Genomic DNA, 21517 nt, shown 5'->3' on the forward strand with positions numbered 1-21517 from the left:
CCCATGGAACATCCATTCTGTGCATTATTTCTAAGAATTAAAAGCGATGTTTGCCAAGAGTTCATAAATGCACAGGAAGATGCTTCTGCTACTCTGTAAAGTGAAAAAAGCAGATATAAAATGAGGTGTGCTGCAGTTTCCGCTATGCAAAATGAACCCTAAGACATTCGGAGAAAAGGGAGAGCATACACCTCGTGGCTTGCTGGGCTGACTGGCTTCACTCTGAGCTGCGGATGGGTGCATGATGTACCCCTCATGCGTCCTGGGAGCTCTGCTCTCCGCGCTCCGGTCCCTGTTATGGGCCGTCTCTGCCCCCTCACACACAGCTGCCACTCCTTTGGCTCCTCACTCTCAGCTGCTGACTTTGTTCCCCTTTGAGAAAATGGAAGCCATCAGTCCCTCCCTCACCCTTCCGATAGACCTACCTGCATCTCGCCCATCTCTTCCGCCTTCCTTCCAGGACAATGACGGAACAGCCTCTGTTCCTCTCAGAAGCCAGTCCCTGGGGTCCCCCAAGATTTGCCGCTCTCCACTTTTCTCTGCCTCATCCATCCCTCGCTTGCCCCTGCCTCTCAACTGGACCATCCCCTCCACGCCGGCTCCATCCTGTTCTCCCTACACTCCACCTCTACCTCCTCGTCACCGTCACCGTTCAATCCCTGGCCTTTGACATCTGTCCTGACCACCCCTGCTCTTGTCAAGGTCCCCAGAAGCCTCCGTGTCACTCTAGGCTGGAGGCGGGGGGGACACACTTTTCTGCTCTTGTCTTCCTCCAGCCCCTCTGCTATTTGACAGAGTGATTTTCCCCTCTCTTACATTTGCTCCTTCACTGGAATCTCCCCCGCCACCCGTCTTTTGTGGCTGGTGTCTCCTCTCTTATCCAAAGAACCAGGAATTCTTTTTTAATTTTCTACTTATTAAATAAATGATATATGGATATAGTTTTATTTAATAAGATTCGAATAATTAATGATAGATGTTCTGGAAGCAATTGTTGAAGGCCCTGTTCTCTCCCAACCTCATCCACGCTTGGAGAGAACAACTACCAACTTTTTTTCATTTTTAAATTTTACTTTTTATTTTAAATTGAAGTATACCTGTTGTACAGCATTATATAAGTTACAGGTGTGCATAATAGTGACTCACAATTTTTAAAGGTTACACTCCATTTATGGTTATTATAAAACAGTAGTTATATTCCCTGTATTGTACAATAAGTCCTTGTTGCTTTATTATTATTATTATTTTGGGAGGTGTGTGCCACATGGCTTGCAGAATCCCAGTTCCCCAACCAGGAATTGAACCTCGGGTCACGGCAGTGGAAACCTGAAATCCTAACCACTAGGCCACAAGAGAACTCCACTTGTAGCTTATTTTCTACAAAACAGTTTTCACCTCTTAGTTCCCTTCCTTCCCCACTGGTAACCACTAGTTTATTCTCTATATCTGGATAGAACCAGGGATTCCTAACTTCCTGGTTCTAGGGCAGTTTTTCTTCTCTCTATAAACCCTCTCTGTATGTAACCCTATCTGGTCTCATGGATTTAAATATTATCTAAATGCTAATAACTTTTCATGACTACGGACCACACGCTACCCTGGGCTCCACACTCATAGATCTGTTGCCTATATGCCTTGAAAGTCTCCAAAGACATTTCAAACTGATTGGGCCCAGAAAGAACTCTCAATTGCCATCTCGAAACCTGGTCTCTCTACCCACAATCACCTCTAAGCTGTTTTCCCTGTCTCGTTAAACCACACCACCACTCGTCCTGTAACGAAAGCCAAAACCTGGGAGTTGAACTTCATTTCTCTGATCCCTCACCTCCATCCACGGGTGTCTAAGTCTTCAAAGTTCCAGAAGTGATCTCAGGAGCATCCCTCTTCTTCCCTCTCTACTGCACACTCATCCCAGCCACTGTTACCTCTCAGAGGCTGGTCCAACAGCTCCATGCCCCATCTTCTAGCATCTTCTTGCCATCAGCTAGAGTGATCTATTTAAAACACAGATTACTTCTCACCCTGGCTTACTCCAAAGTCCCCAGTGGCTTGTCACTGCATCAAGAATAAAGGTCTGCAAGGGCTGCTGTGACTCCCTCTGTCCACTCCAGCTCTGTCCATCACCCATCAAGTGCTGGTCACATGGCCCTTCTCACTTTCTTGAACATCTATCAAGTGGGTTCTCTCTGCCTGGAATTCTTTTATTCTGGCTCTCTGAATAACTCACTTTAAATGTCACCTCTAAAGAGAGGCTGACCTGACTACCCTATTTAAATCAGGCTCCCCTACTAACTCTTCTTCAGCAAGTGGTTTGTATAAGGGACAAAAACTTTGGGACTTCCCTGGTGGCCTGGTGGTTAAGACTTCACAATTTTTAAAGGTTATATTCCGTCTATAGTTACTGTAAAATAGCAGCTATATTCCCTGTGTTGTACAATAAGTCTTTGTAGCCTGGAAGATCCCATGGATGGAGGAGCCTGGTAGGCTGCAGTCCATGGGGTCGCTAGGGGTCGGACACGACTGAGCGACTTCACTTTCACTTTTCACTTTCACACATTGGAGAAGGAAATGGCAACCCACTCCAGTGTTCTTGCCTGGAGAATCCCAGGGACAGGGGAGCCTGGTGGGCTTCCGTCTATGGGGTCACACAGAGTCGGATACGATTGAAGTGACTTAGCAGCAGCAGCAGCAGCTTATTATTATTATTATGGGGGGTATGCTGGGGCATGGGTTCCATCCTTCGCTGGGGAATTAAGATCTCATATGCTGCATGGTGTGGCAAAAAAATAAAAGCACTTTTAAAAAAGGAATAAAATTTTCAGTTTTTTAAAAATCACCTCCTCTTGGGAACCTTCCAGGATTCAGTTTCCATCATGTTGGTCAATTCAACTGATTGAATGGGAGAACATAAACTGTTTTTCCACTGGGAGATTGGCATCTTCATTTCTTACAATCTGATTTATTTCTTACAATCATTTAATGCTTCATGACTTCTAAAGTAGAACTTTATACAGTGTGTGCCTGAGCTGAACACTCCCCAACAGTACAGCACAACAGGGTCTAAAGCTAGGTGGCCCTGGGTTCAAATCTACCCCAGCCCTGCCACTTCCAAGTTATATGACCTTGAACAAGCATTCCAGTTATTCATTGCTGCATAACAAACTACCCCCAAAATTAGTGTCTCAGAACAACAATATTTATTTTGCAGTTTGGGACAGCTCATTTCTGCTCTGTTTGGCATCAGCTGGCGCAGCTCCAAGGCTGGAGGCTGTACCATCTGAAAATTCCTTCTCTTACGTGTCCAGGGCTTAGTGGGGACCAGAGCTGAAGTTGTTGACTGGAACAACTTCATGTGGCCTCTCCCATGAGGCCTCGCTTTCTCCCAACATGGTGGCTGGGATCCAAGGGAAAGAGGATTGAGAGAGAGAGACTCAGAGACACAGAGACACAGAGAGATTGAGTTCTCAGTCATATTGCCTTTAAGGACCTAGCTTTGGAAGTCACAAGCTGGAATCAAGATTGCCGGGAGAAATATCAATAACCTCAGATATGCAGATGACATCACCCTTATGGCAGAAAGTGAAGAGGAACTAAAAAGCCTCTTGATGAAAGTGAAAGAGGAGAGTGAAAAGGTTGGCTTGAAGCTCAACATTCAGAAAACAAAGATCATGGCATCTGCTCCCATCACTTCATGGGAAATAGATGGGAAAACAGTGGAAACAGTGTCAGACTTTTCACTGCAGATGCTGATTGCAGCCATGAAATTAAAAGACGCTTACTCCTTGGAAGGAAAGTTATGACCAACCTAGATAGTATATTAAAAAGCAGAGACATGACTTTGCCAACCAAGGTCCGTCTAGTCAAGGCTATGGTTTTTCCCGTGGTCATGTATGGATATGAGTATTGGACTGTGAAGAAAGCTGATCGCCGAAGAATTGATGCTTTTGAACTGTGGTGTTGGAGAAGACTCTTGAGAGTCCCTTGGACTGCAAGGAGATCCAACCAGTCCATCCTAAAGGAGATCAATCCTGGGTGTTCATTGGAAGGACTGATGCTAAAGCTGAAACTCCAAAACTCTGGCCACCTCATGCAACGAATTGACTCACTGGAAAGGACTCTGATGCTGGGAGGGATTGGGGGGCGGGAGGAGAAGGGGACAACAGAGAATGAGATGGCTGGATGGCATCACCAACTCGATGGACATGAGTCTGAGTGAACTCCGGGAGTTGGTGATGGACAGGGAAGCCTGGCGTGCTATGATTCATGGGGTCGCGGAGAGTCGGACACGACTGAGCGACTGAACTGAACTTGGAAGTCACAGTGTCACTTCTGCCATTCTCTGTTGGTTGAGGCAGTCACAAAAGCTGCTCAGGTTCGAGGCGAGGGAATATAAACTTCGTCACTCAATTGGAAGAGGGTCAGTGCCACACTGTAAAAAAGAATAATTGGGGGACTTCCCTGATGGTCTAGTGGTTGAGAACCCACCTTGCAATGCGGAGGACGTGGGTTCTAGCCCTGATCGGGGAGCTAAGAAGCCTTGAGCCCTGCGCCTCCCCACTAGAGTGTCTGTGTGCTGCAGCGAAAGATCCCGCATGACACAGTGAAAATCCCACATGCTGCAACTAAGCCCTGATGCAGCCAAATAAAGACAGAAATATTATTTTAAAAAAAGAATAATCGGGATAAGCTATACATCCCTGAACCTATCTTCAAAAAACACAGTCAATCACAAGAAGTTCCTAACTTTTCCAGGATCCTTTGCTGAAGTGTTGGGCACTGAGCCTGGCATGAGTGCTCAGAAGGCGGGGAGCCCCATGTGGTCTCCCCGCCTCCATGGAGCCAAGTCGGGGCCCCTGGCAAGTCTTACTCCTTCTGCTGTTTCCCTCCTCTGAACCGAGTCCAGAGCCCCCACCTTGTCTCTACCCAGCCCTCACCATCCCCCAACCCCCACCAGGGCCTTGCTGTTCCCCAAGTTCTTCTGGGGCTGCAATGTGGATTCAGGGCTCCCCACATCTGAAGACCCTCAGAACAGGAAAGGCCACTAGCCCCCTGCTTGGCCATGAGTGTTGGGACCCAGACAGGGTAAGTGGTAGAGCCAGGACTCTCGCCCAGGCCCACAGGGGGAGATCCAGGCAGCTGCTGCTGTGGCCATAAGTGTGCCAGGAGTGGCTGAGCAGCCTGCTCTAGCACATATTCCCCGGCCAGGGTTCACATCATCCAGCATCTCCAAGCCCACATTCTGCATAGATGGAGAAATTGAAGCTCAGAGAGGGTATGCAGTTTCCAAGAGCAACACAGCATCTCTCTGTGCCAGACCAGAACCAGTCTACAAGAAATGGGGGCATCAGAGCTAGAAGGACCCTGTCATCCATTGTATCACATGGCGACTTCTGAGGCCTGAGAAGCAGAGGAGGGCCTACCTTGGCCCTTGCCTTCGTGGAATGTCATGCCATCCTGTGGGTGATGACTCTTTTGTGGCTCCTCTCCTCCCTTGACTGTGTGCTCCACGAGGTCAGGAATTCACCCCTGACAAGTCCACCACTGTGGCCCTCTGTGAGTGGACGGTCAGTGCGGGCAGGGGAGCTGGTGCTTTGCCAGGAGGGGGGAAATGCCGCTGAAGAAGTGTTTGCAGAGGACCTGTCGAGGGGCCCTGGTCCTTACCTGGCTGGTAGAGGGCACCTGGAGAAAGGGTTTGAGGACGGAGTGGGCACTCACACACCTAGACACGCCTAGACGGGAATGAAGCCATGCCTCACAAGGAGAGGGCATACCCCAGGAGTGTATTCACCGCTGTGGGGACGGTGGGACACAAACAAAGTGGACCAGGGGCCAGCTGTGTGTCAAGGGAGGAGGTGAGGCAACAGGATTGGGGGGAGGAGGAAGAGGAGGGAAAGAGAGAAATGGAAAAGGAAGGGGGAAAGGGTAAGAGGAAGAAACGAAAGGAAGAGGAACAGAGGGAGGAGGAAGAGGCTGCAGAGGGGCAAACACAGCCCTGCCCCCACCGTCGCAAGGGGGTGCCACCCTGAGGGTGATCGCCAGCCCGCTGGGCAGCCAAAGGACTTCCGATGACTCTGCCCACCGGGAGCTCGGCGGCGATGGGGAGTAGCAGTGACGAGAGGGGGCGGGGAAGGTGTGACAGCCACATGGGAAAATCAACAACACGAGAGCACAGTTCTGGAAGCAAAGAAACGACACCCTTCAGAGTTGGGGCTCCAGGGTCATATGGAGTTGCTCTGTCGGAGTCGTGTGAGGATCAGGGCAACCGGGTCCAGCTCGGACTAGCCCCTGCGGGAGCCAAATCCTTCTCCCAAAGCACCCGCAGGTCTGACTCCCCAGAACGGGTCGCCTCGATTTTAGCCGGGCAGAGTCTGAGGAGCGAGTGTGCCTGGGGTCACAGCCGGTCAAGGCGTGCAGAGCTGGGCAGGCACCGAGGGCCAGACGCTCCCCACGACTATGAGAGGGAAGCGAAGCCTGGACATCCGGAGCACGCCCTTGGAGGCGCGAGGTCTGGCGTCCATCCCGGCTCTGCCAGTAACCGTGGGCCGGGATCGCCGGTCTTCCCCAGGCTTCACTTTGCGCATCTGTACATTGGGATGATCTGTCTCGCTCCGCCAGGTTCTGGGGGCGGAGTTCGCGCACGCTCCGCACAGCCGCGAGGGGCGAGGCGCTCGGCGTGTATATGGATGCTGGTTCACGCGATCTGAGGTCCGCCCGGCCTCTGCCTGGGAGTCCCCAGTCTCGCCGCTCGCGCGACCCCTGCGCGGACGAGGGCAGCGGGGGCGCCTCCGCCGGGGGCGTCGCCCAGGCCAGCAGGGGAGGGGACGGCGGCGGAACGGAGGCGGAGGGAGCCGGGGCCTCGGCAGCCTCGGCCGGCCTGACCCTCGAGGGGGTCGCTGTTGCCTCGCAGATCCCTCCCTCGCTCGCCGCCTGTGTCCCTCCCTGCAGCTCCCGCCGCGTCCGCCTTTTGTTCGCGGAGCCGCGCGTCCCCGAGCCGAGGCGGCGGGGCGGGGAGCTGGCGGGGCTGCGCGGGGGGCGGGCCGCGCCGGGCGGAGCCGGGGCCCGGGCCGCAGCCGGACTCGGAGCTCGAGAGAGCGATCGGCGCGCAGGCAGCCGGGGCCCGGGCACGCTCCGGGGGCGCGGCGAGGCCGAGGGGGCGGGCGCCGGGCGGAGCCGGAGCCGGAGCCGGGGTGCCTGGAGGCGATCAGGCCGCTCTCTCCGAGCCCAGAGCAGCGGAGAGACCGTGCGGCGGGGGTCGGGGCCGGAGCGCAGCCCGGGGGCTGAGGTGGGCCGAGAGGAGCCGCGACCCCAGCGGCCGGAGCGGCGCCAGGAGCCTCCCCCGGGGCGCGGAGGCCGGGCGGGCCCGGGCCATGCGCGCCGCTCGTTGAGGCCGAGGGAAACCGCGATGGAGGTGCCGGCGGGGGAGCCCCCGGCTCGGGGCTGCGGCCCCCCGCCTGCGCCCGCCCCGGAGAGGAAGAAGAGCCACCGCGCGCCGTCGCCGGCCCGGCCCAAGGACGTGGCCGGCTGGTCGCTGGCCAAGGGCCGCCGCGGCCCAGGCCCGGGCGCCGCGGCCGCTTGCAGCGCCGCGTCCTCGGCGAGGCCGGACAAGAAGGGGCGTGCGGTGGCGCCCGGGGCGCGGGGCGCAGGGACGCGGGTGGCCGGGGTCCGCACCGGGGTCCGCGCCAAGGGCCGTCCGCGCCCGGGGACCGGGCCGCGACCGCCGCCACCGCCGCCTAGCCTCACCGACAGCAGCTCGGAGGTGTCGGACTGCGCGTCGGAGGAGGCGCGCCTGCTGGGCCTGGAGCTGGCACTGAGCAGCGACGCCGAGTCGGCGGCCGGGGGCCCCGGGGGGACCCGCACCGGACAGCCGCCCCAGCCGGCGCAGCCGGCACAGCAGCCTCCGAGGCCCCCCGCCTCCCCCGAGGAGCCGTCGGTGGCCGCGTCGTCGGTGGGCAGCAGCCGCCTGCCCCTCAGTGCCTCGCTCGCCTTCTCCGACCTCACCGAGGAGATGCTGGACTGCGGACCCGGCGGCTTCGTTCGAGAACTGGAGGAGCTGCGCTCGGAGAACGACTATCTCAAGGTGCGGGTGCGGGGTCGGGGCGGGGGTCCCGGTGGGGGAAGGGGAGGCGCGGGTGTCCGCCCTACCGGCCCGAGGCACCAGCCGGCCCGCTGTCCCACCGCTCGAACTGGGCAAGGGGCCTAAACCCTCAGGGGCTCCCTCGCATCCCGCTTCTCATTGTATCTGGGAAACCTGTTCCTAAGGGAGGAACCTGGAGGAGGAGACTGCCCAAGGGCTCTGATTTAGGAAGGGGGTCTTGAGTGCTTTGGAGGATGCTTAGATACGGTGCCTGGGATGGGGGTGGGTGCTCCGTGAGGGGCTGGACCTCGGATTCCGCGGCTTAGAGCCCCCACTCCCAGGCCGCTGGGTGGCCCTCCTTTCTGGGACAGGCGCTGGTGTGCAGTTTGCCGGGGAGACCTGTGGCCATCTCCGGCTAAGGAGAGGCCTGAACACGAGCCTGAGTCTTCACCCAGGGCTTTCCTGGCTCAGGCCTGTCCCTGCCTGCCTTTCAGGGCGGGTCCCCGTTTGAAAGCATGACATCTGGGAACATCCCCTTGGCTAGAGTCCGACTTCCGCCCAGTCTAACGGTCCTGCAGCCTGGGAGGACAGTGTCCTGGGGGAACCCGTTCACAGCTCTCTAAATCCCAGGGTATTGTCTTCTGCCCAGTTTTGGGTAGGCCCTGTATACACACACAGCAGTCCTATCGGTGCCCCCCAGCAGTGCCCATCTCCTTTCCAGCGAGGAGAGGGAAGCTGGCATCTTAAAGAGGCTTTTTCTCTGGGCATGTGGGGGACCTGAGAGCTTCCCAGGAAGGCAGGCTTGACCTTGACCCTTTTGGTGGACGTGAGCACCTACTGGATGCAGGCCAAGCTCTGTCTGCCCACTGAGGCAACTTTTGCGTTGGCCCAGCCCTCGTATGTCGGTGTTGGCCTGGGAGATGGCGGGCTTCCTGGGTTCTCCCGCAACGGGCTGGGCACGATTTGGAAGAGGCTGAAATGTTACCTGCTCATATCAGTTGATATCCTGGCACAACACCCGGAGCACCCCTGGCCAAGAGCCTCCGAGTTCATGGCATGCTGCTAATTTCTGTCTGCCTGGCAACACTTAGCCTTGCACTGTAGCTCTTCAGGCCAAAAGGGTTTCTCTGTCTTTAGAGTCTGTGAGGTCTTGCTTAACTGTGTCTCTCCTTCTCCATCTCCCCCAGAATCTGCTACCCCGCATGTGTTTAGTAACTGCTTGTACAATAAAAGGACAGGGTCTGCCTGAATCAGAATAACCTACCCCTTTAGCCTCTAGCCTTTCCTCAGGCCAGGCCTTAGTTTTCTCATCCGTTAATTGGGAGGCTAAGCCTTCCTGAAGCACCCATTCAATGTGGACAATCAGGGGCTCAGTCAGCTCCTGCAGTCTTCACAAGCCAGCTGTGAGGAGGGTGGGTAGTAGGAGAGAGAAGGGAAATAAGCCAGAGAAGGTCTGGCCCTGCCCAGGTGGTGCCTGACCTGCTCTGAACTCGAACCGTGAGCTCCTCAATCCTGCCTCCTGGCCTCCATCGCTCCCCCTGGCAAGGGAAGATGGGCCATAGAACTTGGCTTCATGGTCTCCCTCACCCACCCCACCAGCTCTTGTTCACCCCAGGAAGTCACCCGGCAGAGCTCTGAAGTCCTGCTGAACCACCCATGACTATTAGGATGGAAAATAGTTCCAGAAGGCTGGAGATTGAACCTGGGCCTCACAGGGGCCAGGGCCTGGCTGGGGCCTGCCCACTGCCTGGATCAGGGCTCAGCCTCAGTTTCCCTCATTCGTTCAGCGTTTCTGGCTTCACATGCAGGCCTCAGGCCACTGTTATATCTGAGGAGTGTGCCTTCCTGGCTGTGTGATCTTGGGCAAGCCCCTTAACGTCTCTGGACCTCAGTCTCCTCGTTGTAAAAAGAGACATCACACGTCTTCCAGCCTTAAGGGTTAAATGAGTTATGTGCGCAAACATCATGAGAGTGCCTGGCATGGAGCGAGCCTCAGAGGAGGGTAACTTCCACCACTGTTGTTCTCAAGTGGCACATGACACGTTTCCGTGGGCGCTTACCATGTTCTCTGGCAGACTCCGTGGGGAAGGAATAGAGCCTCCTCCCCACCCGAAGCAGTCCTGGCCCCTCATTCATTCATTTGCCAATAGTGACTTAATGCCTGCTGTGTCCCGGGCACTAGCACAGATCTGAGGATGCAGTGTGTTTTCATGGAGCTGTTGTTGGTCCTAATGGAGGAGGCTGGAACGAGACAGCAGTCGTCCACTGCATCACACACTACATCACACATGGGGTCGTGATAAGGGTGGGGAGGGACACAGTGTGCCGAGAGCATGAGAGGATGGGACTGGGGGTGCTTAGGGAGGCCAGGATGAGAGGGAGCCAGCTGAACAAGGAGCTGGAGTGAGACCCTTCCAGGCTAAGGGAAGTAGGAAGAAACTCGTGGAATTCAGGGAACAGTTCCGAGCCTGGAGAGAGGGAGGAGGTTGAATGGGAGAGGTGAGCAGGACTGGACCGTGAGGTTAATGCTGTGTCCACGTGAATCAGGCCCTGATCTTCTCTCCAGCTGCCAGCCTCACAGAGGCGAGGTGTAAACCTAGAGGCTGTGGATGTGGGCCGCAAATGTAGAGGCTCTTACAGGAGTTGAGTTCTTTGTTTGGTTTGGTTTGGGGGCGCACACCGGGGGCATGCAGGATCTTAGTTCCCAGACCCAGGATCAAAGTCGCATTCCCTGCAGTGAATGTGCAGAGCCTTAGCCACTGAACTGGCCCAGAAGTCCCAGGAGGAGTTGTTTTGTTCATTCTACAAATGGGCAAACTGCGGCCACAGCAGGGAGGGGACTTGCTCCAGATCCCAGAGCCAGTTCTCCAGGCGGCCAGGCTCGGAGTCAGAGTACCTTGTACTCTTGACGTGTTTCCTGCCCCTCTGGGCCACTTTGCTTCTAAGATGCAGGAACCGAGTTACCAGGAGAGACTCCAGGTCCCCAGCATGTCCGCGGCAGGCCTGGTGCTGCCTGGCTTGAGTCCCTCCGAGCCCAGTGGGGCCTTGCTTGAGCTCACCTCCCAGTTGATAGAAGGCACTGGGACCTGTCGCCTGGGGAGGGCCTTGTGGATGATGACGGCAGATCTCCTGGGGCCTGAGGCTTGCTCTGGGGCCCCAGGGGGGAAGATGGAAACCTGGCAGTTCTCTCCCAGTGAGGAGCTGCTGCAGAGAAGGCAGTGAGCTTGCTGTCACTTGAGTTATTCAGAGTTACTGAATGCTGGAGGTATTCGCCTGTTGGATAAAGACATGGGGCTTGTGGAAAACAGCTTGTAAACTGACCAAAATGTAGTGTTTGTGATTACTTGAGGAAGATTTAGGAAGAGGTTTATGTGAAGGCTGTAGTTGAAATTGCCTGACCTCAGGGTCCCTTCCAGCCAAGGAAGTGTGAAGGTTATTAACTCTTTAAAAAATGTAAAAAAGACTCGGAGTATAGTTGCTTTACAAGGTTGTGTTAGCTTCTGCTGTACAGCCAAGTGAATCAGCCATATGTATACTATCTGTATACATTTTTTTTCTTCCCATTTAGGTCACCACAGGACACTGAGTAGGGTTCACTGTGCTGTAATAGTAAGGTTCTCATTAGTTATCTATTTTTACACAGTATCAATAGTTTATATATGTCAATTCCAATCTCCCAGTTCATCCCATCCCCTCCTTTTCCCCTTGGTATCTATGTTCTCTACCTTGAAGGTTATTAACTTTTAAGGGTCCAGGTTCAAAGAAGCAGACAGATTGACTGTTTGACCTTCAAAATCCTGGTGGTCTGAGGTCTTCCATTTCCCCATCACCACTAATTGTTGCCGTGTGCCATTAGGACATGCTGGGAACCACCTGGTATGGACTGAAGAATCTGAGAGTTGGAACCCAAAGATCTGGCTTTGCGACCTGACTGTCATTTACTGTGTGACCATGAGCGAGTCATGTGGCCTCTCTGAGCTCTTTTTGTTTCATCTGTATAATGAAGATGATGGAACCTGCCGGGGCAACCTCAGATGACTGTTTACAGGGATCGGGGAGGTGTGAGTAGGCAAGAAAACATTTTGCAAGCAGTAAAATCCTGCACCTTTTAGGGAATTACCATTATTGTTAATCAGTGAGCAGAGCGGGTATCTAGGTCTTCATTCTTTTTGGGGGGTGTGTGGCTGTGCTGGGTCTTTGCTGCTGTGCAGGCTTTATCTAGTTGTGAGGAGTAAGGGCTACTCTCTAGTCGTGCGCGGGCTTCTTGTTGCGATGGCTTCTCTTGTTTCAGAGCACAGGCTCTAAGGCACAGGCTCAGTGGTTGTGGTACATGGCCCTAGTTACTCTGGGGCGTGTGGGATTCCCCTTGGACCAGGAACCGAACCCATGTCTTCTGCATTAGCAAGCGGATTCTTTACCACTGAGTCATCAGGGAAGCCCTGAAGTCTTCATTCTTGATAGAGCTGGGAGAAGACAGGAGGGTGGATCTCTTAGCTTTAAGATGTTAATAAATCAGGAGCCGCTCCAGGGAGAACAGGAAGGTGTGGGTCACAGTCAGTACTGTGGACTCCATGCAGCAAGCCCTCCCCACCTCCCTGGAGGTTCGACATGTAAGAGTTTGTGTGTCCATGCTGTCACTTCAGTCATGTCCGATTCTTTGCGACCCTATGGACTATAGCCTGCCTGGCTGCTCTGTGCATGGGATTCTCCAGGCAAGAATCCTGGAGTGGGTTGCCATGTCCTTCTCCAGGTGATCTTCCCCATCCAGGGATTGAACCCGTGTCTTTTATGTCTCCTGCATTGGCAAACGGGTTCTATACCACTAGCGCCACCTGGGAAGTTGGAAGTACCGCCAGTTTTAGACGTCAGCCCAGAAGGGCCCAGAGGAAGCATCTAATTCACCTCCAGTTCCCATTGCGTACAGTTGGGTAAATGGAGGCTCCAGCTCACACAGCCAGAATTCCAATCCTGGTTGGTCCAACCCTGGATCCTGTTCTTTTCACAGTCTGAGAGGAACATGAGCTTGTGGTTGCTAACAATGGGTCTAGTGTGGGACATAGGTTGGTGAGAGGAATTCTGTTGTGTGCAGTGCCCTAGGCTAAGACTTGTGGGGAGCAAGTAGAGAATAACCTATGCTGGGGCTGAGGGCCTGGAGCCTGAAAGCAGTGTGTGTGTGGCGGGGCGGGGGGGCACGTGCCTGTCTGCATGTACGTGGATCTGTACCCTGCATCAGTGCAGAGTGAGATTGGGACCAGGGGTCTGAGACTGGAGGAAGTGATGGGGGGCTGGATCCAGCTTTAAGGGTTAGATAATGGTTAGGCTGGAATCCAGAGTGCTGGAATGTTAGAGCCCGCCTGGGGACCCCCAAACCACTGATTACTGGCCTTCTCTGGCTCTTGCACCACAACAGCTATCAGCTATGAGATCATTTCCAGAGTGCCAGGCCCTGAGTTAAGGAAGTCCTTTACTCCTCACCGCAGTCCTATGTGGAGAGTTCTGATATCAGACCCATTTGACAGAGGAGGAAGCGGAGAGGTATGTCACGTGCAGAGCTGGTACACTTGGGACCCTCATCAGACAACCCCAGGGAGCTCCCTTCCCAAGTCGTTCTTCCACCCGCTCCCATGCAGGAGGCAGCCCATGCCTCCAAGTTTCACAGAACAGGATTCTCGCCTGGTTCTGCCAGTTACAAGCTGTGTGAGATCCTCAATCTTTCTGAGTCTCTGTTTTCCCTTCTGAAGAATGGGAGGTAAGCATACCTGCCCCTTTTCCAAGTGGGGACCCCTTTCCAAGTGACAATGTAGATTTGCATGCTTAATAAGTCACTTCAGTCGTGTCCGACTCTTTGCGACCCTATGGACTGTAGCCCACCAGACTCCTCTGTCCATGAGATTCTCCAGGTAAGAATACTGGAGTGGTTTGCCATGCCCTCTTCCAGGGGAGCTTCCTGACCCAGGGATCGAACCCACCTCTCCCGCGGCTCCTGCATTGCCGGCGGATTCTTTACCGCTGAGCCTCCGAGGAAGCCCGGTATATATCTGCTGCTGCTGCTAAGTCACTTTAGTCGTGTCCGACTCTGTGCCACCCCATAGACGGCAGCCCACCAGGCTCCCCCGTCCCTGGAATTCTCCAGGCAGGGACACTGGAGTGGGTTGCCATTTCCTTCTCCAATGTGTGAAAGTGAAAAGTGAAAGTGAAGTCGCTCAGTCGTGTCCGACCCTTAGTGACCCCACGGACTGCAGCCTACCAGGCTCCTCCATCCATGGGGTTTTCCAGGCAAGAGGACTGGAGTGGGGTGCCATTGCCTTCTCCACGGTGTACATCTAGCACACAGTAAATGTCAGTACCTGTCCTGGTTGCCACCTTTCCCTTTCTTGCTTCTTCAGGCATTCACTCATTCATTCAACATATATTTTCCGAGTGCCTCCTGGATACCAGGCCCCGTGCCAGGTGTCTGGGGCAGTAGCCAGCAAGCTGTGAAGCATTTCTCAGCTCCCGGGAGTTGTAGGGGGAAGGGTTCAATCTGCCTGTCACTCGGTCGGGGGAGAGGAGTGGTCATCGGTCAGCAAAGCGCCTGGCCTGTCCCTGTCTTGAGTCGCAGCCGTCTCCGAGGCAGCTGAGAGGTGGCCTGGAAGAAGCAACTCTGAGAACTGGATCTTTAAGGATCTTCAGCCTGTCATGGGGGCAGGGAGCAGCTCCAGCGAGATGGAGAATGAGATGGAAAATGTGAGATGGCTGCTGCTGAGACCTTAGGAGGACCACGAAGCTCTCAGGGCTCCCAGTATTCTTGGCAGAGGGGCTTGGCCTGGGTCCCTGGGCACACTCTCTCCTGCACACACAGACGCAGTACCCATATTCACAGCGCGTGCGCAGAGATCCACGCCCACTGACACACGTCTCATGTACCCATTCAGGGACAGGCTTGTGCTCCCTGCTTTCCAGAAGTACACCTGTGGCGTCTAAGAGAGGAGACCCGCTCAGAGAAGTACACAGACCCACGCGATACACCACACGGGTCTCCTCACACCCCCCGTTCCCGGACAGACACAACACAGACTCACCATCTAGGAGACGGCAGGCTCAGAAACACGCCCTCACACACCACCAGACCCACTTGGCCACGTTCCAGAGATGGCCACACCCTGGAGATAGTCTCAGACATATCGGAAGTACCCGTGCGTATGCGGGTGCACACAAACCCACGCAGACTCGTTACACACAGGTGCTGGCACCCGCAGAAATCCACAGACCCACCCCTGCCAGGTGGGCACAGACAACGCCCATCACCCAGGCACCCCCACTGCATCTGCCACAAAGACAGCAAACAGCAGACCCGGGCTCACAGACACACACAGCCAGGAGATATGTGTGAACAGGACGTGGAGCCATGACACAGAAGCAGGGCAGGAGCACAGAGCATTCAGATGTCAGGTCTGTAGCATTTGCTAACAGGAGCCAGAGACCCACAAAGGAGGATACCCAGACATGCACACACACACACACACACACACACACACACACACACACACAGGCTGTGACATTTCAGACACACACACACACACACACACACAGGCTGTGACATTTCAGACACACACACACATACAAACACTCAGGCTGTGACATTTCAGCCACACAGAAACACAGGATATCCTGGCCCGTGTCTCCCTGGAGCTCATGTGTACAAACTACTGTTTTCAGCGCCTCCACGAGGCTTCCTTCCACTAGGCTGCTGAGAACAGTGAGGAGTGTGACAGGGGCTTCATTTTGCAACCTCTGGGGTCTGGGGGCCCTGGAGCCTGACTAAGGCTGAATGGTTTGTAGGCAGATAAAGGGCTGGCAGGTCACCGAGGTGGAGAAACTGCATCAAAGGCCCTCAGGCCCCGGACACACGACACTTGGGCTGGGGCCCAGTGAGCCAAACGGAGCAATTGTCAGGCCTGCCTGTGGGAGAAATAGTGCCCAGGGGCACCTCCCTCCTAATCTCCTCGGAATTTCCTGCTTGCCCTCATCTCCTGCCTCCTCCCCTTGCCCCTTTGCTGGGGGCTGTGGAGGACTGTACCATTCCTGTCCCTAATGAGTGCCTGATTCTGCCTGGGAAAAGAAGACTGAAATAGAGGAAGTTATGTGGGCACTCAGAGGAGGGGCCTGGAAGACTTCCTGGAGGAGGAGGCATTAAGAGTTGAGGAGTTAGCCTTGAATGACTGCCTCTGTGTCCAGCTGCTGGGACCGTGCCTGGCACATCCTAGCGATTCAATAAATATTTGTTGCATGATTCAATGAAAGGCAGTGATCAGGGTCTGCAGGTGGGCTGCAGGCAGACTATGGGCTTAAAATAGAAGAGTTGGGGGGAGTGGTGGGCGGGGGCCGTGGTGTGGGAGAGACTGGGAAGGGGAGTTGGGCCTGCTCGGGAAGGACACTGAGTGCTGAGCTGAACTGAGGCTTTGTGAATACCTTGCTGGTAGGGGCTACGTTGACCTAGAGCAGGGCTAGGCACTGCCTCCTTTCCATGTGTCTTCAGCACGGGGCACAAGACCCAGGGGCCTCGGCAGGGACGTGGAGATATTCCACTTTGGGGATCAGGTCTGGGCCAAACCTTGCTTTGTTGCCTCTTCCCTGTACATGAACCCTGTGTTCAAGGTCCCGCTTCAAGCCTCAGTCTTCCTGTCTGTAAGATGGGAACTTAGGGGGTCCAGTGATTAATAATCTGTTTGATCCCTGGTTGGGGAACTCATATCCCACATGCTGTGGGGCAATTGGGCCCATGCACTCTAGAGTCTATGATCTCTATTAAGAGAAGCTCCCAGATCGCAATGAAGACCCACTGTAGCAAAAACAAAACAAAGGGAACATAATTCCTTTCTTTCTTTCAGAGCAGTTGGGAGGATTAATGGTCAGGTGTATAGCACATTCAGCACCATCCTGGGCACAGCAGAAGGGAGGGAGCCCCACATGTGTGGTCTCTGGGGCAGAAAGAGTTCCTCATGGGAGGAGCTTGGCTAAGTTCTAAGCAGAGGCCTGACCAGCAGCCAAGGTTATAACTAATATCATTCCCCTGGGTGCCCCACAGGCGTGACCTCATATGCAGTCACATTCCCTTCCTTATGGCGCCAGCAGGAACTGGGAACTGGGGTGGTTAAAGAGCCCAGAGACTTGGGTGTTCTGGGCTGGGCTGGCCCTGGCAGTCACTGGAGGAGCCCCACAGGTCAGCAGATGGTGCTGGCCTCCCTGAGGAATGGTGGGGAGTCGGAGAAGGTGGGAGCAATAAGCCAGCCTTTCCCTTCTTTGGGGTTCAAGGTGGTAGAGAGCACTGTGGTCTGGAGCCAAGCTCACTTGGGCTTGAAACCTTGTTCTGACTTTTCTTCTATGAGCTTTGCCTTTACCAGCCTCAGTCTCCTCAGCTGTACAATGGACGGGCATGCTGATGGTGCTCGCCCTACAGTGTTGCTGTGAGGATTAAATACGAGAAAGCATGTATGTGAGGATTACCCAGGGTCTCTTAAGGTCTCAACAGCTCTGCACCCGCATCACTTGTTATCACCAGGCTTGGATCTGACTGCCCGTGAGCCCTGGGTTTTTAATATTTATTTATTTCATTATGTTGGGTTTTAGTTGCTGCACACGGGATATGTGTTGCGGCATGTGGAATCTTTAGTTGCAGTCTGTGGGATCTAGTTCCATGACCAGGGATCGAGCCCAGACCTCCTGCATTGGAAGTGAAGAGTCTTCTGCCCTGGACCACTAAGGAAGTCCCAAACCTTGCATCCTTGATGACAGGGGTTGTGCCTGGCTTTGGGTGTGGGTCTTGGCATGGAGCAGGGGCCTGGGAGGTGTGCGTGCAGCTGAAGTGCATTGTGGGTATCCCCAAACACATCTCTCCCTGCGCCACCCACCCTTTTCCCTCCTGCCCCAAGTCAGGCCAGTGATGCAGGCTCTCATCCAGAGATACCTCTTTGCTGATGGAGGGCCACCTTTGGGGATCCCACGTTCTAGAAGTGGGGTGAAGAATCTCCCATTGCCTGTGCCTCAAAGAGAAGTTCAGACTCCAAAGAGTTTGGGGTTCTATATCCAGGCTGGACCAGCTCTCTTTATCCTGGTTTTGCCCCAGATCCACATGAGTTCTTTGGGGTCAGGTGCCTCAACCTCTCCCCTCCACACCCCTTCTGAGCCCTGCCCAAGTGCCTGGGTGGCCTGTGTGGTCCTGCCTTTCTCAGCCTCACCTCACCCCCACTCCATCCAAGTTCTGAGCGCTCTGTGCACCCCAAGCCTGTCTCTATCTTCTTCTCTCTGCCGCAGGGCCTTTGTACTGCAGTTCCTCCCGCCTCCGTTGGTCTCCTCCTCCACCTTCCTGTGTTCAGCTCCAGGCCAGGCTCCTGAGTTAGACACCTAGGCGCTTCCTGTAGGCTCCTCTGGGGCATTTACCTCTAAGTAATTACATTATTAACTAGATAATTACAGGTTTCATCCCCCTTCCCCACGCTCTTCACTCTTCGTGAGGACACAAATCTTACCCTGGTGGGACTTAACCCCTTCCTTTCACATTGGTGTCTGTAAACTGAAGCTCAGAGAGGTTAAGGGGCTTGCCATAGGTCGCATAGTCTGTAAGTGGCAAGAGGCAGAGGACTAGAGTCCCTGGTTCTCCTTGCTGGTTGCTAGGCAGGGGGAGTGGTGCCAGCAAAGGTTAGGAGGTGTGCGATGCCGCACACCTTGACTCTCCAGCCTCGCCTTCCCTCCCTGTACACCTCTGAGCGCTGTGCTCTCCCTGCTCAGATATTTGGCTGCAGCCCAGAGGCCGTTTGGGGGATGATTTTGCATTTTTTTAAAATTATATTCATTTATCATTTATTTTGGCTGTCCGGGTCTTCGTTTCGGCACACAGGATCTTCAATCTTTGTTGTGGCCTGTGGGATCCAGCTCCTGGACCTGGGATCGAACCCAGGCCCTCTGCATTGGGAGCGCGGAGTCTTAGCTACTGGACTACCAGAGAAGCCTCTGGGGGACGTTTTAAATACATCCAGATCCAAATGCTACCTTCCTTCCTGTCAACATAGAAAGGACAGGGGGGACACTGTTAGGTGTCCCCGCTCTGAGCGCCTCCCAACCCGGAGGCATCAGGGGCTGCAGAGGTCTCACTACTTTGGCTAGTGAGGCCTGGAATGGGACAGCGACAAGGCAGGCCTGGCCCTGGAGGTCAGTGGTCTCCGGGCATCTCCTCCCTCCTCAATGCCCACCCTGCCCATGCACGCCTATGCGGACACGCACACAGCTCCCCACCAGGGAGAGTGTCCGTGGTCTCATGCATAGAGCTGTGCCACCTCTGAGAGGCTCACTCCTGACTGACTTTGGAGCCTTCTTCCTCACCCTCTGTTTGCTTATCTGTAAAATGGGCATCTATAGAATAGCACTTGCCTCAAAGGAACTGTTACTGAGGAAATGGACATTCAGAGCCCAGCCCGGTGTCTGGCACAGGGTAATCCCTTGTATATATTAGCTATTATTATTGTCACTGTTGTCCCGTCAGAGACACTGTCTAGTCTAGTTTACAAGAGCTCAAATTGGACTGGAAACCTGGCCGTGCCATTTAACGTGTGACCTCGAGGTGACCTTTCTGACCTCCGTCCCTCCCCAGTCAGTGAGGATGGCTGGGGAGACAGCTGATAAAGTGTGGCGCCTGGCACAGGTGGTGCGCTCAGGAAACTGTGCCTGTGGTCGTTTATTGCTCTTGGAAAGGCAAGTCCAGGACTCTGTCTTCCGTCACTGAGACCAGGCAGCCTCCATGCCAGTGGGAGGGGGCATTGTGTGGCATGGCCATGCCTGGCTGGGGTCCAGGCCCTCCTCCTTCAGGACCTTTGACCCTGACCACTAAAACTAGAGCCCAGCCTCCACACAAGGAGTCTAAGCTGGGAAACGGGAGCGCAGAGTCCCTCCCAGCTTGACTCTGGACAGTCTGGGGGACAGTGGGGCTGTCCCAGGCCCCCTCTAGACCTCAGAGCCCCTGCCTGTGAAGGGATGGAGTCTTTGGGCACCCCCGCCCCTGCTACTGCTCCCTCAGTTCTTGGCTTTTGAGCTGGAAAGGAAGTGGAGCCACACAGCCTCTGCCCTCCTTGGGGTCCAAGTGCGATGATCTCATCTGGAGCCTTGACAGACCCTGGAGGACGGGCAGAAGGGACAGCAGATGGCTGCCCTGGCCTCTCGAGGGGGCTGGCATGCTGCCCTCGTGGCCACTGCTGGCCCACCCTGCAGGTCAGCCCTTCCAGGCGGGAGTGAGTGGCCGGGCCAGAGCCAGGGTGGCAGATGGGCAAGCAGCCTGGGCTTTGGCCTGAGGGAGGGACCATGGTGGCCAGGGTGGTGTGGAGAAGGCCGGCCAGGCGGAGGCTCCCAGGCCTCTCCGGAGTGGTTGCCATCCCGCAGAGCGAAGCTTCTGGATCCCTCAGCTCAGCTGTCATTCTTGCTGGGTCTGCTGCCCATTGGTGGGTCGGGTCCCTAGAACCTGGGAAGGAAGTGATAAATTTGGGTAAAGTTTGAAATTGAGTGAGGCTTCCCTGTGACTCAGATGGTAAAGAATCCACCTGCAATGAAGGAGACCCGGGTTCGATCCCTGAATTGGGAAGATCCCCTGGAGAAAAGAAGGGCAACCCACTCCAGTATTCTTGCCTGGAAAATTCCATGGACAAAGGAGCCTGGTGGGCTACAGTCCATGGGGTCACAAAGAGTTAGGCACTACTGAGCGACTCACACTTTCACTTTTCTTTGAAACTGAGCAGGGGTGTAGTCAGGCTGGGACATGTGTTACGCTCCATGAAAGAAAAACAGGGTTGAGATGGACTCGATGGGCCTAGAGGGGTCTGGAGGGCTTCTCTGAGGAGGTGGCCTTTAAGTGGATGCTTCAAGCAGGATGGGCATCCGGTAGTGGGAGATGCAGGGGAGGGGAATCCAGGCAGAGGCTTAGAGGTGGGACAGGTGAGGTATCTTCTGGCCTCTGGGAAAAGACCTGAGTGGCCGATAAGAGAAGGAGTTGGGAACGATGAAGATGGACAGGTTGGCAGGATCAGGCTTCTCTTTTGCTTTCAGACCCAGTGATATACATACAGTAAAATGAACTTTGGCAAAGTGTATGGAGCTCTGTAACCACCACCATAATCATTCCATTCGCCAGTGGCTCAGATGGTTAAGAATCCACCTGCAATGCAGGAGACACGGGTTCAGTCCCTGAGTCAGAAGAGCCCCTGGAGAAGGAAATGGCAACCCACTCTAGTATTCTTGCCTGGGGGAATTCCCATGGACAGAGGAGCCTGACGGGCCACAGTTCACAGAGTCAGACACGACTAAAGCGGCTGAGCCCCACCGGCTCTTGCCCCCCAACCGACATTCCCCCTGTACCCTTTGGTGGTCAGGGCCTCTCTCCTCCAGCCCCTGGCAACCACTGCTCTGTCTCCTGTCCCTATA

The 21517-nt window shown here is 54.9% G+C and overlaps 1 protein-coding gene across 1 annotated transcript in view; it reads left to right on the forward strand.

Annotated features, from left to right (window-relative positions):
• The first annotated feature begins 6637 nt into the window (after nt 1–6637).
• Nucleotides 6638–21517, forward strand: part of MTCL2 (microtubule crosslinking factor 2) — a 77221-nt gene continuing 62341 nt past the window's right edge. Inside the window, exon 1 of the mRNA XM_055436914.2 lies at nt 6638–8077. Coding sequence (XP_055292889.2) covers nt 6680–8077 — 1398 coding nt within the window. The 5' untranslated portion in view covers nt 6638–6679. The remainder of the gene's footprint in view (nt 8078–21517) is intronic.

The sequence above is a fragment of the Moschus berezovskii genome, chromosome 15, assembly GCF_049115385.1.
Source record: "Moschus berezovskii isolate FMDL1 chromosome 15, NW_MosBer_1.0, whole genome shotgun sequence".
In the NCBI taxonomy this organism is placed as follows: domain Eukaryota; kingdom Metazoa; phylum Chordata; class Mammalia; order Artiodactyla; family Moschidae; genus Moschus; species Moschus berezovskii.